This window comes from Xyrauchen texanus, chromosome 4, assembly GCF_025860055.1.
Source record: "Xyrauchen texanus isolate HMW12.3.18 chromosome 4, RBS_HiC_50CHRs, whole genome shotgun sequence".
In the NCBI taxonomy this organism is placed as follows: domain Eukaryota; kingdom Metazoa; phylum Chordata; class Actinopteri; order Cypriniformes; family Catostomidae; genus Xyrauchen; species Xyrauchen texanus.
Genome location: NC_068279.1, coordinates 12,525,001 through 12,545,131, shown reverse-complemented (window position 1 = coordinate 12,545,131; position 20,131 = coordinate 12,525,001). Strand labels below are relative to the sequence as shown.

Sequence of the window (20,131 nt, the reverse complement as noted above, 5' to 3'; positions counted from 1 at the left end):
ATTAAATATAACTACATTAAAGATGTCACGCCTGGGTGTTTCCTTTAAAGACGCTCAACATGCAAGTTTTGCTTTAGGTGGAGCAGCAACTCCAGCTCCACTTATTCCACAACAAATGTGCTTCTGTATTTACTTAGTTTGTATTTTTGTATAATTCCCTATCTACATCACCTGAAGTCTTTTGGAAAGTTTAGAGTGCATCTGGACAGTGAGCTATGTAATCCATCCTCTCCTCAGTCAGGTGCGAACTGCAGTGCTACTATCACACATCATCATTACAGTTTAATGATATCTCATATTACGTTAAATGAGATCAAACAACTGTTCGACAATGAATATTTGTTACATATTTTTTTTTTTTTTTTTATTGTCGACGTTGTCAATAACATTGAATAATTTCAGCCCTAAACTTGTGTCTTCAGTGCCAAAATGCTTAATTGTTATTAGAAGAAATACTGACTTGACTGTCCCAAATATTTCTGAATTTGGGTTGTAAAAAAACAATAGGTGATGTTTATATAAAATGTATTACTGAACCAGCTGAAAGCATGTTTCCATCCTCACCTGCATCCTCTCCCCATTCCCCTTCATACTCGTCTTCAGCTTTTCGTTTCTCCCCTGTTCTGTTTGCTTTCTGGCTTTTCTTTTGGGCTTTTTTATCTGACTTGGCTTTTCTCCTCATCTCAGTTTTCTCCTCCTCTTGTCTGGCTACGAGAGACTCTTTTTCAGCCACCTATGGAGAAATAGCATTCAGATGGTTCAAAAACCACAGCAAAACATAATAACCTCTAATTTGTACAAGGTGTGATTCCTCCTTCCTGCCAGAGGCATTTCACTGATAAACATATATGATCGACTGCGGACACGGTCTACCAGTCTTAGCATTTCATCAGTCATTCATTCATTAACAGGATTTCTGAGCTCATAACAAAAATGAACACTGAAGTATGAAAATAATATAAGGTTAGTATACAAATAATATAAGCTTAGTTAGGACTCGGTTCTTACTCTTGCTCTCTGTTCATTCACTCTGTTCAATTTGGTGTCTGTTTTCTGAACTGCTGCATCCCAGTCTGCCAGAGAGCCTGTGTGGGATGACACCAGTTAGACACCCAAATGTAAACAGCAGATTAAAGATAGTGGCTTTGTTTTCTATTAATTTCTCTCACCCTCCACTCTTTCAAAGTTGAGCAAGACATCACAAACATGCTCAGGGTAGTCTGATGTACACTGTACAGCTCTGTGGAGGGCCTTCCTACAGTGAGCAGCATCTCCATATGATCTGATGGACATAAAACACATACAGAGTAAGAACACCAGCAGTCACCTACATTAACCTGTTGGGTTCAGCCTTTAAAGGAATAGTTGACCCAAAAATTTAAATTGGCTGATAATTCACTCACCCTCACTCAGGCCATCAAAGATGTATCAGTTTCTTTCTTCATCAAAACAGAATTTAAGACTTTTAGGATTTAATTTCAGGCCTCCTCTAAACAATGAAAGTGAATGTACTCAAAAATGCATATTTAGGGTGCACCAAAATAATCCACACTCCAGTCGACAAATAAAGTTCTTCTGAATGCAAACGATTGATTATTTTGAGAAACAAAACAACACTTATATACTTTTTAACTACAAATGTTTGCTTCCGTACATGTCTGTGACGTGCGCTCATGAGAGGGATGACTTAAGCGCGTTGGTAAGGTGGAGGAGGCAGGAAGGTCATTGTTTACAAGAGAAACTTGCACAGACAAGCACTGTTCACAAATCAAAACAGTCTAAAACAATTTAAAAAAAAGTCAAATCAAAAATAATTTCCAAATATTAATAAATAAAAAAAAAATGTAAACAATTACGTGATTCCTGACTCCTCCACCTGACCTTACGACATCCCTCTCATGAGCGCACGTCACAGAGATGTACAGATGCGAACATTTGTAGTTAAAAAAGTATATCATTATTGTTTTGTTTCTCAAAATAATCAATCGTTTGCATTCAGAAGAACTTTATTTGTCGTTTAGGGTCATGTGGATTATTTTGATGCACACTAAATATGCATTTTAGACCATCAAAAAATGGAGTACATTCACTTGCATTGTTTAGATGAGACCTGAAATTAAATCCTAAAAGTCTTAAATTTAGATAAAGGAATATTCCAGGTTCAATGCAAGTTAACCTCAACTAACAGCATTTGTGCCATAATGTTGATTACCACAAAAATATATTTAGACTCATCTGTCCTTTTCTTTAAAAAATCTTACAATGAGGCACTTACAATGATAATGAATGGGGCCAATCTATGGAGGGTTTAAAAGGCAAAATGTGAAGCTTAAAATTCTATAAAAGAACATGAGCTGTAAAGTTGTTAGGGGTTCAAGCCTGAAGGGCTGAAACCCTATTGTAATAGTTAAGATGTTTATTATTATTATTAGGATTCCTCCAGGAGGATATATCTCAAAAAGCCACATGTCAAAACTTTTCTAATTTGGCACATTGATACTACAGGCCACCGGGAACCCCCACACCAAGAATGGCCCACATTTGCCCTTAGGGGGCGCTACAGGCCACTTGGTGTACATGCCTAATTTCTCATGGGGAACAAAAAAGCCTCAAGGACCCATAAGGTCTGCCATGATGGATTTTCCTGTACACTGAAAATTTGGGAAAACCTACAAAAATCCTCTTTTCTTGAACCGTAGAACCATCGACTTGAAATGTGTAGAATTGTGGTCTTTCAATTTGTTACTTGGCAAAAATGAATACAATACAAAAGGGCTGAAAGGGGTGTATTTATGTAAATGTCCACATTGCCTCAATATAAAGTCATTTTGACTGATGTTTTTCAAACCTAACATGCTTCAAGATGACATCACTCTAAAATATCGTGCCGAGTGGGCTGTAAGGCTTAAAGACTTGAAACTTTGTCAGATGGTAGTAGTATTGCTCACTACTCAGAAACATGGACTCGGCCAAATCGGTCAATGGGGGAGCTACAGCGATCAAAAATGCTAAACTGATCATAACTCCTAGACCGTTTGTCGCAATCCTTGGTTCAAACGAAACAAAACGTAAATTTCCGATTTCATTTCTGCATATAAACATTTTCCACCATATTGGATTTTTTATAAAATCCTACTTTTGTTAACTAGTCCTAGGTTTTTCATCCGATCGGGACCAAACCAGTGCCAAACGATTATGTGGAGGCTCATTTATCAAAAGTTATCAATAAAAAGTTTGAACTTTTGACTCAAGTTAGCTACGGTATGCAAAAACTTTGGAAGGAGTGGAAATTAGATTTCTACACCAAACTTGGCATGCTTATGTAAGAGGTAAATGTTTGGTCGCCCAAAAAATTTGGCACGATTTTGCCACATTATGGCACTATAATACAAAAAAACATGTAATTGGCTGTAACTGAAACCGTTAATCCTATTGACTTCAAAATTTGCATACATAGTCTTTGTCTCAGCTGCCATCATTGTCTATATGGATATTCACATATGTTGGAAAAACCTGGTCGCCATCAGCCAATAAAATTTCAGCAGCTGAAAGGCTAACACTGTTCAGTTGGAACTAAACTTGGTGGACCTATTTGACTCTTGGTCTGAGAGGGTTGTGCAAAGTTTAAAAAAAAATCTGCCACTAGGTAGTGCTATCACGATTTTTGTCTGTGTTAATGTTTGTATATAATTCTGGGATGTGAAAAAACACAAGTAATATATATCTATGAGGACATTGGCATATCTCAAAAAACATGGCTGCCATGCCACTGGCAAATTAAATTTGAGCACCTATTAGACAAGGTTAACGGAGGCCGATCGGCACAAAACTCAGTGGACCTGTTCGAATCCTGGCTCTAGATGTTTGTGAGAAATTTCAAAGAAATCGGCCAATGGATGGTGCTAACGAGTTCTATACCTCTTTAATCACGTGGGGTTTCACACATACACACAATGGCTGTCCCCCAGTTCAAACACTGCATCCTTTGAAGGACTCAGATTTCAAAGGCCATGCCTTCGAAGGCTGGACTGAGCATTGTTAATTGGAACAGTCTAGCCTACGGAGGACTGTTCTTGTCACCTAACAACTTTGACAGCTGCCGAATGACTAACGTTTGTACTGGACTTTTTTGAAAGTTATATTAAATTGTCTGAAAACAAAACAAGGTTCGCAAACTGTCTAAATATTTTCACCATGGTCTATTTCAGTATATAATAAAGAGTATAAACTATATATAAATCGCATCTTAGTAAGATAGAAGTTAACATTTGAACCACTTTAAAGTTTTTTTTTTTTTACATTTGTACCATTAGATATTTGAGTAAGTTGAAACCCAATACTTGCGTTTAAAAGTTTAATTCTGCAATTTCTCTAAAAAAAAAATCCTGTCATCACTGGCATGCAATGAATTCTGGGGTAGGCAAGGCTGCGAAGGATCCATCTGTTGTATCCTTCATTTCACAGGAAACATTTGCAGGATGCATTTGGGAGGCCGCATTTGAAGGAGCCTTCGAATTAAGGCAGCCTTTGTCATGCAGCAGTGACGCAATCGGCCTTCGAATGCGACTTTTGAAGGATGCAGCCTCTGAATTGGGATGCAGCTATAATTAATTTCATTTGTTAGATCTCCTCATACTGAACAACTTTGCCTCAAGAACTACTGCTGTCAATCAAATCATTCATTAAATATTCATGATTATGTAAAAAAAAACTACAGATAAAAAGAACACAGCAATGAAGGGGTTCAACTCTAAAACATCAAGACTGCATAATACACACACACACACTCACACAAAACTACTTATGCACACACATATGATCAATAATGATCAATCAATAATACATTTTACCATACAGGAAGAAAGCACACATAAATGAAGGGGTTAAACTCAAAAACATCAGTAGTGTATATTAGACACACCCACTCACATGTACACACACATACTGTATACAGTACAGTATCAACAGTGAAATCATAGAATGAAATCAACTAACGAGGCTGAGATCAGGCAGTTCTACCTCTGATGAAGAATTCCATTTATTTTTTGTTTTATGTTGAATTTTTATTGAAAATGAATGTTTGAGTTAGATTATGTGTCACAAAATTCTTTAAAAGTCATGCTATGACTGTAATCATAATCCAAAAAGTGATGCTTAAAACAAAATTTTATCAAACAAAGAAAACTAAACTTTAACAAAAGTAGTTTAATAATGTCTAAATATATATCCAACCTAATAAAGGTAAATAACTATGCCTGAAAACACTTTAATCAGCAAGGTTTGCACAAATCGGTTTATATTTATATAGAGCTTTACAGGCATCTAGTGGCCACACCATAGTATTACATATGATTTTCTTAATTTCTTCCCACAAGATAGCACTAATCTGCCTTCATTCATTGGATTTTTACTTAAATACAGCATTAATTGAAGAAAAATAATATAATGTGTTTTCCTAATATTTTTTAAATAAACATTATTTATAACACTTATGGCATTCATTCGGTTTTGAATGGCTAACAGTATGTAAGTGTGGTCCAAACCCATTCACACATAAACATACAGCAACATACATACACAGGCATACTATACATACACAGGCTGCAACATATGCGACTCTACCAACATAGAGGAATACACAGCTTCAGTGATCTGCTACATCAGCAAGCGCATTGATGATGTCACTTTCTCCAAGACAATCACCACATGCCCCAACCAGAAGCCGTGGATGTCAGCAGACGTGCGAGCGCTGCTGAGGACCTGAGACTCTGCCTTCAGAGTAGGCGACAAGGCGGCCCTAAGAACAGCGAGGGCCAAACTGTCCCGGGCCATCAGAGAGGCAAAGCGTGCACACACCCAGAGAATCCACAGTCACTTCCAGGACAGCAGCGCATGTGGCAGGGCATCCAGGCCATCACCAACTACAGAATAACATCAATCGCCTGTGACAAAGATGCCTCCCTTCCAGATGCCCTGAACGACTTCTACGCTCGGTTTGAGGCTCAGAACGACGTGGTGGCGAGGAAGACCACCCCTCCTCCCAACGACCAGGTGCTCTCTTTTACCACAGCTGATGTGAGGAAAACTCTACGTACAGTCAACCCACGGAAGGCTGCTGGACCAGACAACATTCCTGGCAGAGTGCTCGGAGGATGTGTAGACCAGCTGGCAGATGTTCTTACTGACATCTTCAACATCTCTCTGAGCAGCGTCGTCGTTCCAACGTGCTTCAAGGCCACCACCATCGTTCCCATACCAAAGAATTCTTCAGTGTCCTGCCTCAGTGACTACCGTCCCGTCGCACTCACACCCATCACCATGAAGTGCTTTGAGTGGCTCGTCATGAGGCACATTAAGACCCAGCTGCCCCCCTCACTAGACCCACTGCAGTTCACGTATTTTCCAAAGCGTTCAACAGACGACGCCATCGCCACCACCCTCCATCTGGCTCTCACCCACCTAGATAAAAATAACTCATACGTTCGAATGCTGTTCATAGATTTCAGCTCAGCATTCAACACAATAATTCCTCAGCACCTGATTGGAAAGCTGAACCTACTAGGCCTGGACACCTCCCTCTGCAACTAGATCCTGGACTTCCTGACTGGGAGACCTCAGTCAGTCCGGATCGGTAACAGCCTCTCCTCCACACTGGGCACTGGGGCCCCCCAGGGCTGTGTGCTCAGTCCACTGTTGTTCACTCTGCTGACTCACGCACTGTGCAGCAATGCACAGCTTGAACCACATCATCAAGTTCGCCAATGACACGACCGTGGTGGGTCTCATCAGCAAGAACGACGAGTGAGCATACAGAGAGGAGGTGCAGCGGCTAACGGACTGGTGTGGAGCCAACAGCCTGTCTCTGAATGTGGACAAAACAAAAGAGATGGTTGTTGACTTTAGGAGAGCACAGAGTGACCACTCTCCACTGAACATCGACGGCTCCTCAAGGGAGATCATCAAGAGCACCAAATTCCTTGGTGTTCACCTGGCGGAGAACCTAACCTGGTCCCTCAACACCAGCTCTATTACCAAGAAAGCCAAGCAGCATCTCTACTTTCTTTGACTGGGCTGAGAAAAGCACATCTCCCACCCCCCCATCCTCACTACATTCTATAGAGGGACTATTGAGAGCATCCTGAGCAGCTGCATAACTGCCTGGTTTGGGACTTGCACCGTTTCGGACCCTGCAGAGGATAGTGAGGACAGCTGGGAAGATCATCTGTGTCTCTCTTCCCTCTATCAAAGACATTTACACAAAACACTTCATCCGCAAAGCAACCAGCATTGTGGACGACCCCACAAATCCCTCATACAAACTCTTCTGCCTCCTGCCATCTGACAAGAGGTACCGAAGCATTCGGAACTTCATGGCCAGACTGTGTAACAGCTTCTTCCCCCAAGCCATCAGACTCCCCAGTACTGGATTGACACACACACACACACAAATGTACACCATTCAACTTTTGCACATGTCCAGAGTTGCACTTTAATTAATTGTCACTTTACCTGGCTGCTACCTCAATAACTGCCATGTCCACAGAACACTATTTCATAGTATGTTATGTTTACATTTGGCATTTTTAAAAAGTGTCATCTTTTTGCACTATTCATTACAAATGTGTACTGGTCGGCGCTGCACTGTCTCTTACGGTGTCTATTGTCCCATTCCTTTTAGTAAATTATTGTACTGTCCCGTAATTTTTGCACACGTTTGCACATGCACTTTGTAGAAATATTATTTAGTCTGTGTATTCTCATGTGGATCTGTGTTTGTCCTATGTTGTTTTATGTAGCATCAAATAAAGCAGAACGTTGTCTCATTACACTGTGTATAATACTAACTGTATATGGTTGAACGACAATAAAAAACACTTGAAAAACTTGATGTATACACACATAGGCTGAGTTTGTGATTGAAAGGCTGGATTGTCCGAACATTTTAAGTCTGACTTTATCCTGTTTCAGGATCGCTGAACACAAGACATCAGAATCATATTTAACACCAGCAACTAACAAAGTACATATACAAATACATACCTTTTTTGCATAATTTGAAAGTTCTTCAAGGCTTGAACCCTGACAATTGCTGCTTGCAGCTATATTTTAATTTGTAATTTTTACGGTAATTTTAAGGTTTTAGAGTTTGTTGACATTACATCTTTATGGCAAAAATTTGTCACATATAAAAATGTAAGCAAGCAATTTTATTACACTAAAATCATATTAACACACATATCATTTATGTCTTGTGGCTATACTTTTAAAATAGTGAGTTTTGTAACGTTAAAAAATTGGCCCCCATTCAATTCTTTGTAAGTGCCTCACAGTAACCCAGATTTTTTTAATCATTTTATTTGTATTTAAGGAGAGGCAAGTGAAAATGACTTTTTGGGGTATGCCACAAATGCTGTTGACTGAGCTTAACTTGTATTGAACCCAGAATATACCTTTAAGAGTCGGGACCACTTAATATCAGTCGCAGATGACAATTACTGACCTTTCCAGGTTGTAATATTCCAGCCACATGTTGGCATATTTAGCATTCCCTTTTGTCATGATGCTGTCCCACAGTTCACGGGCCTTCTGCATGTTCTTACAATGTAAGGCCTGTTCAGAGCAATCAGACACAAGCAGCACTGTAACAATTACACACAGACTGTAATCAGCAGAGTGACATTAGTTAATGGAGGATGGCCAGATGCAATGGAGTAGTGTTTCCTCACCTCTATCCTTGCCCAGATCTGCATTATTGTGCAGGATAGATCTCCACTTTCACTGAACCCTGTGTGAGGGAGCAAGACAATAATTAAGTCTCTCTCTACTGCATATCCTGTGCTCTGTAACATATTAGGGTTGTGCTGTATTCCAGTACAAAAAAATTAAACACGATCTCCTGCTTAATTTAAAGATAGGCCTTATCTGCCTTTTCATGACAGATCACAGATGCAGAGGTACCAGATCTGGCATCGTAACAAAGACAAAATGTTGGTATCGAGCCAACCCTGCTTACTCTCTTCCACATCCTGTTTTAGGTAATCAAGGGAGCGCGTGAAAGCTGCCCGAAGCTCGTCCAACTCCCTGCTCCACTCTGAAATGATCAACAAATCCATCAATAATAAATCAACAGATGCACTGATCTGTTATCATCTGTGACTTAGGTAGACCATACATTTAGAGCAATGATGGCAAGACAGACGACTGGCAAGAAAATTGAACAGATCAGCAATAGGACTGAAAAGAGCATCAAAGCATTTGAGGGAATGGTCTTGCCTTTGCTGAAATCAACACGTCTCCTCAGATAGTCCAGATAAGTTTGCCAGATTTCTACATAATCAGTTGCCTGCATAAATCCTGCATTCAGGGCTTTTTCAAACACGTCTAGGAAAACAAAAAGTGCATTTAAATATTAAATAATCAAGTTCATGTCAATTATTGTATGCCTAAAATCATCTGTTCCATTCTTGCAAAATGGTTTTGCAGTTCATAATGTATATATTTTATAAAAATTTTGAACTGTGCTCTAATGACAAATTATGGAAATCAGTGCCTGCTACTGTTTGATGATCTGCCCCGTGCCTCTCCAGAGCCAAAAGATAGCTCTTCCACAGGTCCATGGTCCATGGGCAGTTCCTGACGGCTCTCTCATAAGCAGATAGCACTAGCTCTTTAATCTTCAATTGACGGTCCTGGAGAAAAGCAGAAAAAAATCAAAAACAATTCTGAGCAAAGCTGTGGACCAGAGAAATTTCTGAAGCTGAGCTAACCCAAGTAGGTGACAGACTGAGCCAACATCTACCAAGAGCATTTGTTTGGTTCAAATGAACAAAATTATATTTAATTCACCATTTCTAATATTTAAAAAATTAAAACCAAAAAGGGAATTTTGGCGATTAAGTGGAGAAGAAAATAATTTTTTTTTCTTCTAAATGTGGTTTGGCTTCCTGAATAAACCAAACTGCTTTTTGAAAATAGATGCCTGGTTGTTTGCTTACTAAAAATGTGGTTGCTCAGCGGTTAAGGCTCTGGGCTACTGACTAGAAGGTCAGGGGTTCAAGCCCCAACACCGGCAAGACACCACTGTTGGGCCCTTAAACAAGGCTCTTGACCCCATCTGCTCCAGGGGCACCATATCATGGCTAACCCTGCTCTCTGACCCCAGCTTAGCTGGGATATGTGAAAAAAAAACAATTTCACTGTATACAGGTGAAACTCGAAAAATTAGAATATCGTGCAAAAGTTCATTAATTTCAGTAATTCAACTTAAAGGGTGAAACGAATATATTATATAGACTCATTACAAGCAAAGTAAGATATTTCAAGCCTTTATTTGATATAATTTTTATGATTATGGCTTACAGCTTATGAAAACCCCAAATTCAGAATCTCAGAAAATTAGAATATTACATGAAATCAATAAAAAAAAAAAAGGATTTTAAATACATAAATGTCGGCCCTCTGAAAAGTATAATCATGCATATGTACTCAGTACTTGGTTTGGGCCCCTTTTGCATTAATTACTGCCTCAATGCGACGTGGCATGGATGCTATCAGCCTGTGGCACTGCTGAGGTGTTATGGAAGACCAAGATGCTTCAATAGCGGCCTTCAGCTCTTCTGCATTGTTTGGTCTCATGTCTCTCATCTTTCTCTTAGCAATGCCCCATAGATTCTCTATGGGGTTCAGGTCAGGCGAGTTTGCTGGCCAATCAAGCACAGTAATACCATGGTCATTGAACCAGGTTTTGGTACTTTTGGCAGTGTGGGCAGGTGCCAAGTCCTGCTGGAAAATGAAGTCAGCATCTCCATAAAGCTTGTCTGCTGAAGGAAGCATGAAGTGCTCTAAAATGTCCCGGTAGACGGCTGCGTTGACTCTGGACTTAATAAAGCACAGTGGACCAACACCAGCCGATGACATGGCTCCCCAAACCAACACAGACTGTGGAAACTTCACACTGGACTTCAAGCATCTTGGATTGTGTGCCTCTCCATTCTTCCTCCAGACTCTGGGATCTTGGTTTCCAAATGAGATGCAAAATTTGCTCTCATCAGAAAAGAAGACTTTGGACCACTGAGCAACAGACCAGTTCTTTTTTCTTTAGCCCAGGTAAGACGCTTCTGACATTGTTTGTTGTTCAGAGCGCTTGACAAGAATCGACATTGAAGCCCATGTCCAGGACCCGTCTGTGTGTGGTGGCTCTTGATGCAGTAACTCCAGCCTCAGTCCACTCCTTGTGAAGCTCCCCACACATTTGAATGGCCTTTTCCTGACAATCCTCTCCAGGCTACGGTCATCCCTGCTGCTTGTGCACCTTTTTCTTCCACACTTTTCCCTTCCACTTAACTTTCTATTAATGTGCTTTGATACAGCACTTTGAGAACATCCAACTTCTTTTGCAATTACCTTTTGAGGCTTTCCCTCCTTGTGGAGGGTGTCAATGATGGTTTTCTGCACAACTGTCAGGTCAGCAGTCTTCCCCATGATTGTGAATTCAACTGAACCAGACTGAGAGACCATTTAAAGGCTCAGGAACCCTTTGCAGGTGTTTTGGATTAATTAGCTGATTAGAGTGTGACACTTTGAGCCTACAATACTGAACCTTTTCACAATATTCTAATTTTCTGAGATTCTGAATTTGGGGTTTTCATAAGCTGTAAGCCATAATCATCAAAATTATATCAAAAAAAGGCTTGAAATATCTTACTTTGCTTGTAATGAGTCTATATAATATATTAGTTTCACCTTTAAAGTTGAATTACTGAAATTAATGAACTTTTGCACGATATTCAAATTTTTCGAGTTTCACCTGTATATGCAAAAATGTATAATGTGTGACAATAGATAAATCATTTTAATTTATAAAATTACAGACACTAAAGATAAAGGGCCATCCAACTAGTTGTCCCTAAAATGCACAGAAAACATCCCTAGCCTTTTACTTCAAAACTGAAGGCATGCTTCAGGAAGAGCAGGTGTTTGTGTGAGGAGCAGTCTCAATCCCCACGTCCAGTTCAACGCTGCCGATCTCCAACCAACACATTTACGAGCAGCTCTGCTGTTCGAAGATTACATCTAGCCTTGAGATAGAGACATTCAGCAGGGAAACACTTCTCCATTTTAAGGGAGATTTAATCTACAACTTGGCTAAAACAGTATTAAAAATTTCCTAACATCAATAATCATTCTTTGAAATGCAAGAATGCCTTTAAAAATTAGAGAGACCCATACACCTTGCACACCTTTTTTTGGCTCTGACAACTCTACAAAACAGCTTCATTCCATCAGAAAGACTGAATGAGGATATCTGCTTAAAGGGATAGTTCACCCAAAAATGACTTTGCAATATGCATGAATAATGCAAATTGGCAAAAAACAAAAAACTCTCGTGAACGTGCATAGTAGAGTTGTGTGAAAGTAGATTTATAGAAAAAGAAGGACTTAAATATTGATCCGCTTCTGAAGATATGAATTTCTTTTATGCTACCTTTATGCTGCTTTTTTCTGAGCTTCAAAGTGTTCACTTGCATTGCATTGAATTGACCAACAGAGCTGAGATATTAGTGTTCAGCAGAAAAAGACAGTCATACACATCTGGGATGAATGAAGGGTGAGTAAATGATGAGAGAATTTTCATTCATTTTGAAGCATGCCAGGGAGTGAGTTAGAAAGTAGGGGTGTGCATTTTGGTCAACAGATAAACCAACGGAGTACTCAGGGTGGGACAGAGGGAAATAGTGTAACTTCCATCTGTGCTATTTTTGATGTTGATTTACACATGCTTCAGATTATCATCTTTGGCCTTCTAGCTAGTTTGAACAGAAGGTGTCCTATGTGTACGCCCCACCACTCCTCTCCAAAACAGAATACTGAACGTTATCGCTACCCCAGACTGAAAGTCACTGTGCACAGTGGCTGTGAACAATTGCTGTCTCAACTAACTTGGCAGACTGCACGTACAATCCCAAATGCCAATCACAATAATAATAATGACGTTTTCAAATCCTGCCCATCCTTATTAGTTAGAACATAATGCAGATTTTCTTCCATAATGGAAAATTAATACTCACTCCTTAAGTGGTGCAGGTCAGTTATGTAGAAGGCTTTAGGTACAATACAGCACTTGGCAAAAACCAAGAAATAAGCCCTTTATCCATTAGGCAAAGAAGCTCTGTGACTCAGTGTGAGGAGCACATAACTTAGTTGCATAGAATCTCAATTTAAGAGAAGTATAATCTCTAAGAGAGCATAAGCATGGAGGCTTGATTTAATTATTTCACACATTTAACTGCCTGAAAGGGCTCCACAAACACACCCAGACCGTATCCTTGAACACAGAAGTTCATTAAGTTTAGTCGTTGAATCAGAAAGCCCAAATGGATTGCAGTTTTAAATGCTAATATGGGAAAGTGTCGTTCTCCCTCCTTCTCACTCGCATTTTTCTCTCCCTACACACCTCCCACCATCTCTCTTGATGTTAACGGTCTCGTTAACTCGCCGTTTTCCCACTCTCCATCTGGTGAGGTGCTGGCTCCCTAATGTGTTCTCTGCTGCACTGAGACTGTTACCCACTTGCAGATTGTGCATCTTATTACAGTCCCATTAAAGCAATTAATGTGTTCCTGAAAAAACGGGAGGGAGTTGAGGAGCTTGCACACATGCAGAGAGGAGTGTGTGAGCTGATGTGCTGAGCTGCTGAATAAAAGGGAGTTGCTCACCAGATATGTGGTGTATTTGATCCATAGGTCTGGGACAAGACAGTTTTCTGCCAGCGCTCGCTCAAATATGATCTGGACTCGAGCCGGATCTCCTTCCTTTATCTCAAAATCTATGTAGGTTTGATACTCGGCCAGTTTTGGAGGTTCAGAGACCATCTAGATTGAACATCAAGATCAACAGCATTAAAAAAAAAGCACAAGAACATCTTGTAAACAAATTACATTTAAAAGGAAAAGCAGAGCTGCCACAGAGCATTTTGCAAAAAAATAACAGAAAAATGTGAGCAGCACTGACAAATTACACCGGTTATAATGAAATGAGCACAATAGTACTTAACTGATTATTGCGCAGTTTAATTATAAATTACAGACTGGTAATTGAATTACCACATGGGCACAGCAGCTGAATGTTAACAGCAGTTCTAGCCTAATGCAGTTTAAACAATTTGTGAAGTACCGTATCATTTAGTTCACCAAATTCACCACCAACTTCTGTAGCAACAGTTCAAGTTGCATTTGTCCTTTGAATTCGGTTCTTCTTCTGGCTTAACCAAATTAAATGTTAAAGGTGCCGTGTTATTTTAGAATACCTTACAGCCCTAGGCTCAGTAAGGAGGAGGAGCAGTTATTGTTTTATGGTGTCAATCATTGTGTCCGTGTTTGGAGGCCATGTGATTGAAGCAATTGGGGTGGTCCAATTCAGTGACTAAATATGGTGGAAGAAAAAAAGAATCATGGATGCAAAATAAAGCTGACTAACTGCCATAAAATGGGTATGATGGTTACTTATTTGTCAGGATGAGAACTTCAAAGAATTATATACACAGTATAAAGATTTAAAAGCCTGTACTGCTGCATTCACTGCTTGAAACATCATTCTGCATAAATAACATAGAAAAATTAAAATCAGTGTGACGAGGAGGAGGGGGTGGCCGCGCCGTAATGTTGGATGATTGGCACTGATTTACTCCAATCAGCCAGAAGAGGGATAAAGAGGAGCCGGAGATGCCAGAGAGAGAGAGATGCACGTGGAGCTGTGTGCATGCATCAATGTTTGTGTGCGTTTGAGTTAAATAGTTTGTTATTAAAAGTCTTTGTGATTGTTCAATCGGTTCCCTCCTCCTCCTTTAAAGAGAGTTAAGAACCTAGTCAAACTGGTGCCAAAACCCGGGACTTTGGAGGAGGACCACGCCGTCCTGGAGACCTCGCTGCTGGCTCAAGAACGCAGCAAAGAGGATATATGATCTGGTGGTACTGGAGCGGTTTGCCAGGAGGCGGTGGAGACCGCTGCCGTCCACAAGGAAGCGGTGGCCAAGGGACTGCAGAGCAAGTCTAGTGCCATCTCCTGGCGTCGCTGATGGTGGGTGGCGTGGTCACGACCCAGATTCTTTTTTCTTTCCCTTCTCTTTTTTTTCCTCTCTTGGGCTGTCCTGCTCTCTCTTTCCCTCTCCCTCCCCTCATCCTGCTCATCCCCAGCCAGTAGCGGAACAGCAACACCTCCCCTCCAGGATGGTTCCCCAGCCTGAAACTGGTGTTGGGGGTATGTGACGAAGATGAGGGCATAGCTGGGTCGTAAGTTTGGATTTACTCCAATCAGCCAGAAGAGGGATAAAGAGGAGCCGGAGACACCAGTGGGAGAGATGCACGTGGAGATGTATGTGTGTAAATGTTTCTGTGTTTGAGTTAAATAGTTTGTTATAAATTCTTCATGATTGTTCACCCGGTTCCCACCATTTCCTTTAAAGAGAGTTAAGAACCTTGTCACAATGAGATCTCAGAGAAAGCTACAGTAGTAAGAGAAGTGTCAGTTACCAACGCCTCCTCATAAGGTTTGCATTTCTCCATCAGTTGCAGGGCACGTCTGTACTGGTGTGTGACCGTCTCAGGAACACCATCATCTGCCCAATCAGAGTACTCTGCATATGTTCCCTCCATATCTACAGAACATAATATTAATGTGATGAGATGAGCAGTTTAGTATTAAAACATTCCATTCTATTATTTCAAAGGAATTAATATATATATTTAATTAAATAACACACTTGCAATCATGCAATATGGCCCTAAATCAGCAATGCTATGATTGCCTGCAGCCGAATCACAGCAGTGCTGATGTGGGGCCATAGCGCACTCATGCTCGTGTGATATTGCTAATATACAACAGTTCAATGAACAAGTACATTTTAACAAATTTGGAAAAACTGAGTACTGTCATAAAAAACATCTGTGCATGGAACCACTTTCTTACGCCAAGGATCAGAATCTGCCATTGCTGGTTCAAAACAAGTGAGGATTAATGTCGACAGGGCACCACCTTGGAAACAGGGACTAATAACCAGACAGTATAACAGTCTCAATGTTAGATTGTTCTATGTGTGTGTGTGAGAGAGAGAGAGGAGTGACGCACACGAATTGGCGGATGTGACTCTCGTGGAGAGTACGTCACGTGAGATTTCCGGCCAGAGCGTATGGCCGCAAATGTGGGCGGAGAGAAGCCGGTTAATGGCGTCTGCGGCATGTCTTTCGCTTGTACGACTTGTGTGTGTGTGGGGTTAGTACGACAGAGAGAAAGTGAAAGTGGCGGCGCAGAAGCCGGTTTCGCGATCGTGGGAGAGAAGGTAACTGTTATGGATAAACACAGTATGCCGGTCTCATCCACAATGGCGTATATACACAACAGTCCAACGTGGTTGGATTACAACACAGCAAACTCTCATTTGTGATAACAGTATGTTACATTAATACCTTGAGTATTAATAGCAACAAATGAGCGGACTCCTCGGTCTGTAAACTGTACAAACAATAAACTTGATCCACAAGAATAACACACCTAAATATCCTATCTCTGCCCAGACGTTAACCTCTTAGTACGTGTGTTCATCCGTCGTTTGACTCCGACTCGGCTCCTCGAGGCTCGAGTGATGACGGGAGGCCGTTTCCACGCTCTGTCGGCGGCTTTACGGCTGCTGATTCTCGGTGGGCTGGCGGAGAAATCAGCGACATCAACTTGATTGAAGAGGAAAGGGGATCCTTCTTTCTTCACTCCTGCAAGCAAATGGATGAAGATGCGGATTGCTCGGCGGCTTCCTTCGGATCCGTTAAAGTGTTCGGTGGAACACAATGTAATCTCAACTTGTCCATCGAGATAGAGATTGTATTACCGCAGTTTGAAGTTGCATGTTACTTCCTTGTGCAACGAGGCAACACCTGAGAGCAGTGATGAGCCACATCTACATACGGCACGCAAAGTCACTGGAAGCAGCGTAGAGAACGATTTTCGAAGTATTTCTACTCAGGATGACATCATAGTTGAGGTGCGTTCTGTTAAGTGCCTCATCCAATAGGAGTTGAGAGTTCGATCCTTTGGAATTTCACACAGTTGTAAAGTGAGCAAGGCTTCTTGGGATTTATAGTCGGTTTTTTACTCCCTTTGTTTGATTTTGGCGTGGTTTTTATCAGTAAGATGTAAAACTTTGTTTGTGTGGGCCTCAGTCAGGCTTTACGACTATGTTAGGCCTGCCTTTGTCTCTTTTTGAATACATGAGGCCCAACACTTAATCTTATTTTTTTTCATAATATTTTCTTTGTTGCAAGTACAGGATGTCTGTTCATTTTCAAAAGATAATTGGCATAACAACGACTTTCTATTACTATTGAGTTTATCACCTGTCATCACTATGAGGCAACTTAAGACAAAAAAAAAAATGCTATAGAAGCATGAGCCATGCTGCACAAAAGCCTAATCTGTAATCTGGTGCTTTTAGCAGAGTAGGATGTAATCGTGTGCCAAAAGCAGCCAACAAGAGGAAAAGAAGCAGCCAAAAATAAAATACCCCACATACAAACCAGACCATCTGGCTATCTGCAGGCAGCTACTGGCTGTCCTGTCCTTGATGTCTGGCAGTGCTGTTGTCTAGGTGACAGAACCTATAATTTGTTTTCTTTTAATCCACATTTCGGAAAGCAGTACACTGATCAACATTATTTGCAATTCAAGTCTTAATCAATCCTGTCTAACCACACCTCATTTCTGTCTAGACATGTTTTTGCAGCTGTTTTTATTTCTGCCAGATTGTGCAATCTCATATTCAATATCTAAATTCTTTTGGCACCAGTTCTCCCAAACAATTCTGTCAGTCGACAAAAATGTTCCTATACTCCAACAATGAAAAGTTATGGTGAAGGAGGAGAATGAGAGAGAGAATCACCCATCAGTGGTACAGCTAGCTGCCGTCTGAAGAGGGTGTGTATGCGCTCGAGCTGGGCATTCAACAGCTCCTGTTGCTCCTGTGATAGAACACTTCCTGGAGGAGGCTGAGAGAGAGAGAAACATTGTTATAACTACACAAGACAAAACATAACACTGCATTTATTTGCCTGATAACAGTAACATTTTTTTTAAACCTCTGAGGGTTGTCATTACTTTTCATGTGATATTCAATGAAGAGCCTTTCACAGTTTAGCTATTTTTGATAGCTATTTAACTATTCTGCAATAAATAAGGAGGAATCCAGAGTAAAAGTACCTGCAATGTGGAGACAATAGCAATCTCAAACTCCCGGTAGGCCTCCCAGATTGAAGACCCTTTAGTCACGTGTAAGCCCACTTCCATCAGAGCCCTCTCAAAAATGGATCGGACACGGTCAATGCCTCCCTGGGCTCCCATCCCCCCGATGGAGTACTGCACATATTCCAGCCAGAGCTCTGGGCCTGCACATGGGTTTAAGAGTAGACTTTTCAACTCATTATTCAGGTTTATAAACAAATATTTCATCTCAATATAAAACAGCAATTACAGGACATTTCTCAGTTTCTTGGTACAAACAGACTAACCATTTTACAGTTAACTGATACACAAAAAGAAGCAATTTACTGCATATTCATTATTCATGCCTCCATTTGAATGTAGAAAAACAAATAAAGTCAGTATTATCTCTTAATCTATGGAATAAAAATAAAGTCACACGTACAGCCATAATCCTTCACAGCCCTCTCAAACAGCTCGTAGACTTTCTCCCGGTCTGACTCGTCTTCTGTCAGGTGAATTTCATCCTTCAGCCAGTCCAGCCAAATCTCTATTCCGTAAAACAAATAAATATAAAATGAGGCACAATGCCCAAATCATACCAAAGCTTAAACCTTAACACTCCTTTAGACATGAAATACTTAACTGTCCAAAGGCCACATATTTTGCTTTTAGATCCATCTTTATATACACTGACTAATAGGGATGGGAATATACATTGAAATTTGACATAATAAAATTAAAAAACATATCTCGGCAAAACTTGATATTTCGAAATTTGCCAATTGTTTTCGGTCAATGTGATCATAAATGAAATGACATGTCAAACATCATAATTGCTTTATTACTTGATTTTATCCCTACTGCGCTTTATTCTACACCACTTATGGGGTTCACACTAGGTGTTTAAAGTGCTTGAATTTAGCTTTTAGAAATTAAGTGCTGGAATACCTGGAAAATGTTGTTTTGTTGAAAAACTCATTAAAGCGGATAATTTCTTCTGTGTAATGTGTGTCCATCAAAGAGGAGATCCCTGTCTTTTAAAAGTTCTTAACAGTCGGATAAAAAAGGAATATTGATCATAAATAGCCCGGATGCACATTGCTCTAAAAACAAAAATTATGGAGAGTTCGAAACGGCATACTCCTGTTTCAGCCATGTCTGCCTTTGTCAGAAATGGTAAGAGAAGTATGGTCGTATGCCATTCCGAACTCTGATGAGATTTCTCTCTCGTTAATAAATAAACCTGAAGTGACAGTATCATTTTAGAGCTTGTTAATGTAAACTCAATGTTATTACTTGTAAATTGTACCAATTATTTAAAACATTGAAAGCTCATACCATTAATATATAAACAATCTCAAGATGAATGATAGAATGTCAAATTTTTATATTTTTAAAAAGTTAAAATGTGATTATACTAATGATGACAAAGAAATGATCAAAAAATACATTTCACATACTTTTTCAGGAAAGGTTCTGTTCAGTTCTATTGCTTGTTCTGCACCTGATCAGCCTGACTGTAGCCCACTATTTTTGAAAGCATATTTGTTTGTAATCTCTTCTTATAAAGGTATATGAGAAACTCTTCTTATTTAAACTTTGAGCAATTATATTGTGCATAAAAGAACTTTATTTTGATGAGAAATTATAATATGCATTTTGGGCAAACGTAAAAAAAAAAAAAATTTGGGGTCCAAATCCCAATTTGCTCTAAGTCCTCATGATAGAGTAGTAATTCACCTCAATCCGGGTAGTGGAGGACGAATCTCAGCTGCCTCCGCGTACCAGACCGTCATCCGATGCATCTTATCACGTGGCTCATTGAGCATTACCACGGAGACATAGCGCGTGTGGAGGCTTCACGCCATCCACCGCAGCATCTATGCCA

General features: G+C 40.2%; 1 protein-coding gene across 1 annotated transcript in view; it reads right to left on the bottom strand.

The window, feature by feature from the left end:
- Positions 1 to 20,131, bottom strand: part of LOC127638237 (squamous cell carcinoma antigen recognized by T-cells 3) — a 36,677-nt gene that overhangs the window by 8,110 nt on the left and 8,436 nt on the right. The window contains exons 3-15 of the mRNA XM_052119680.1: positions 18,686 to 18,790; positions 18,241 to 18,425; positions 17,924 to 18,029; positions 15,528 to 15,652; positions 13,716 to 13,871; positions 9,551 to 9,689; positions 9,274 to 9,381; positions 9,014 to 9,091; positions 8,727 to 8,785; positions 8,501 to 8,610; positions 1,170 to 1,282; positions 1,009 to 1,085; positions 565 to 733 (exon numbers count right to left, since the gene is read on the bottom strand). Coding sequence (XP_051975640.1) covers positions 565 to 733; positions 1,009 to 1,085; positions 1,170 to 1,282; positions 8,501 to 8,610; positions 8,727 to 8,785; positions 9,014 to 9,091; positions 9,274 to 9,381; positions 9,551 to 9,689; positions 13,716 to 13,871; positions 15,528 to 15,652; positions 17,924 to 18,029; positions 18,241 to 18,425; positions 18,686 to 18,790 — 1,530 coding nt within the window. The remainder of the gene's footprint in view (positions 1 to 564; positions 734 to 1,008; positions 1,086 to 1,169; positions 1,283 to 8,500; positions 8,611 to 8,726; positions 8,786 to 9,013; positions 9,092 to 9,273; positions 9,382 to 9,550; positions 9,690 to 13,715; positions 13,872 to 15,527; positions 15,653 to 17,923; positions 18,030 to 18,240; positions 18,426 to 18,685; positions 18,791 to 20,131) is intronic.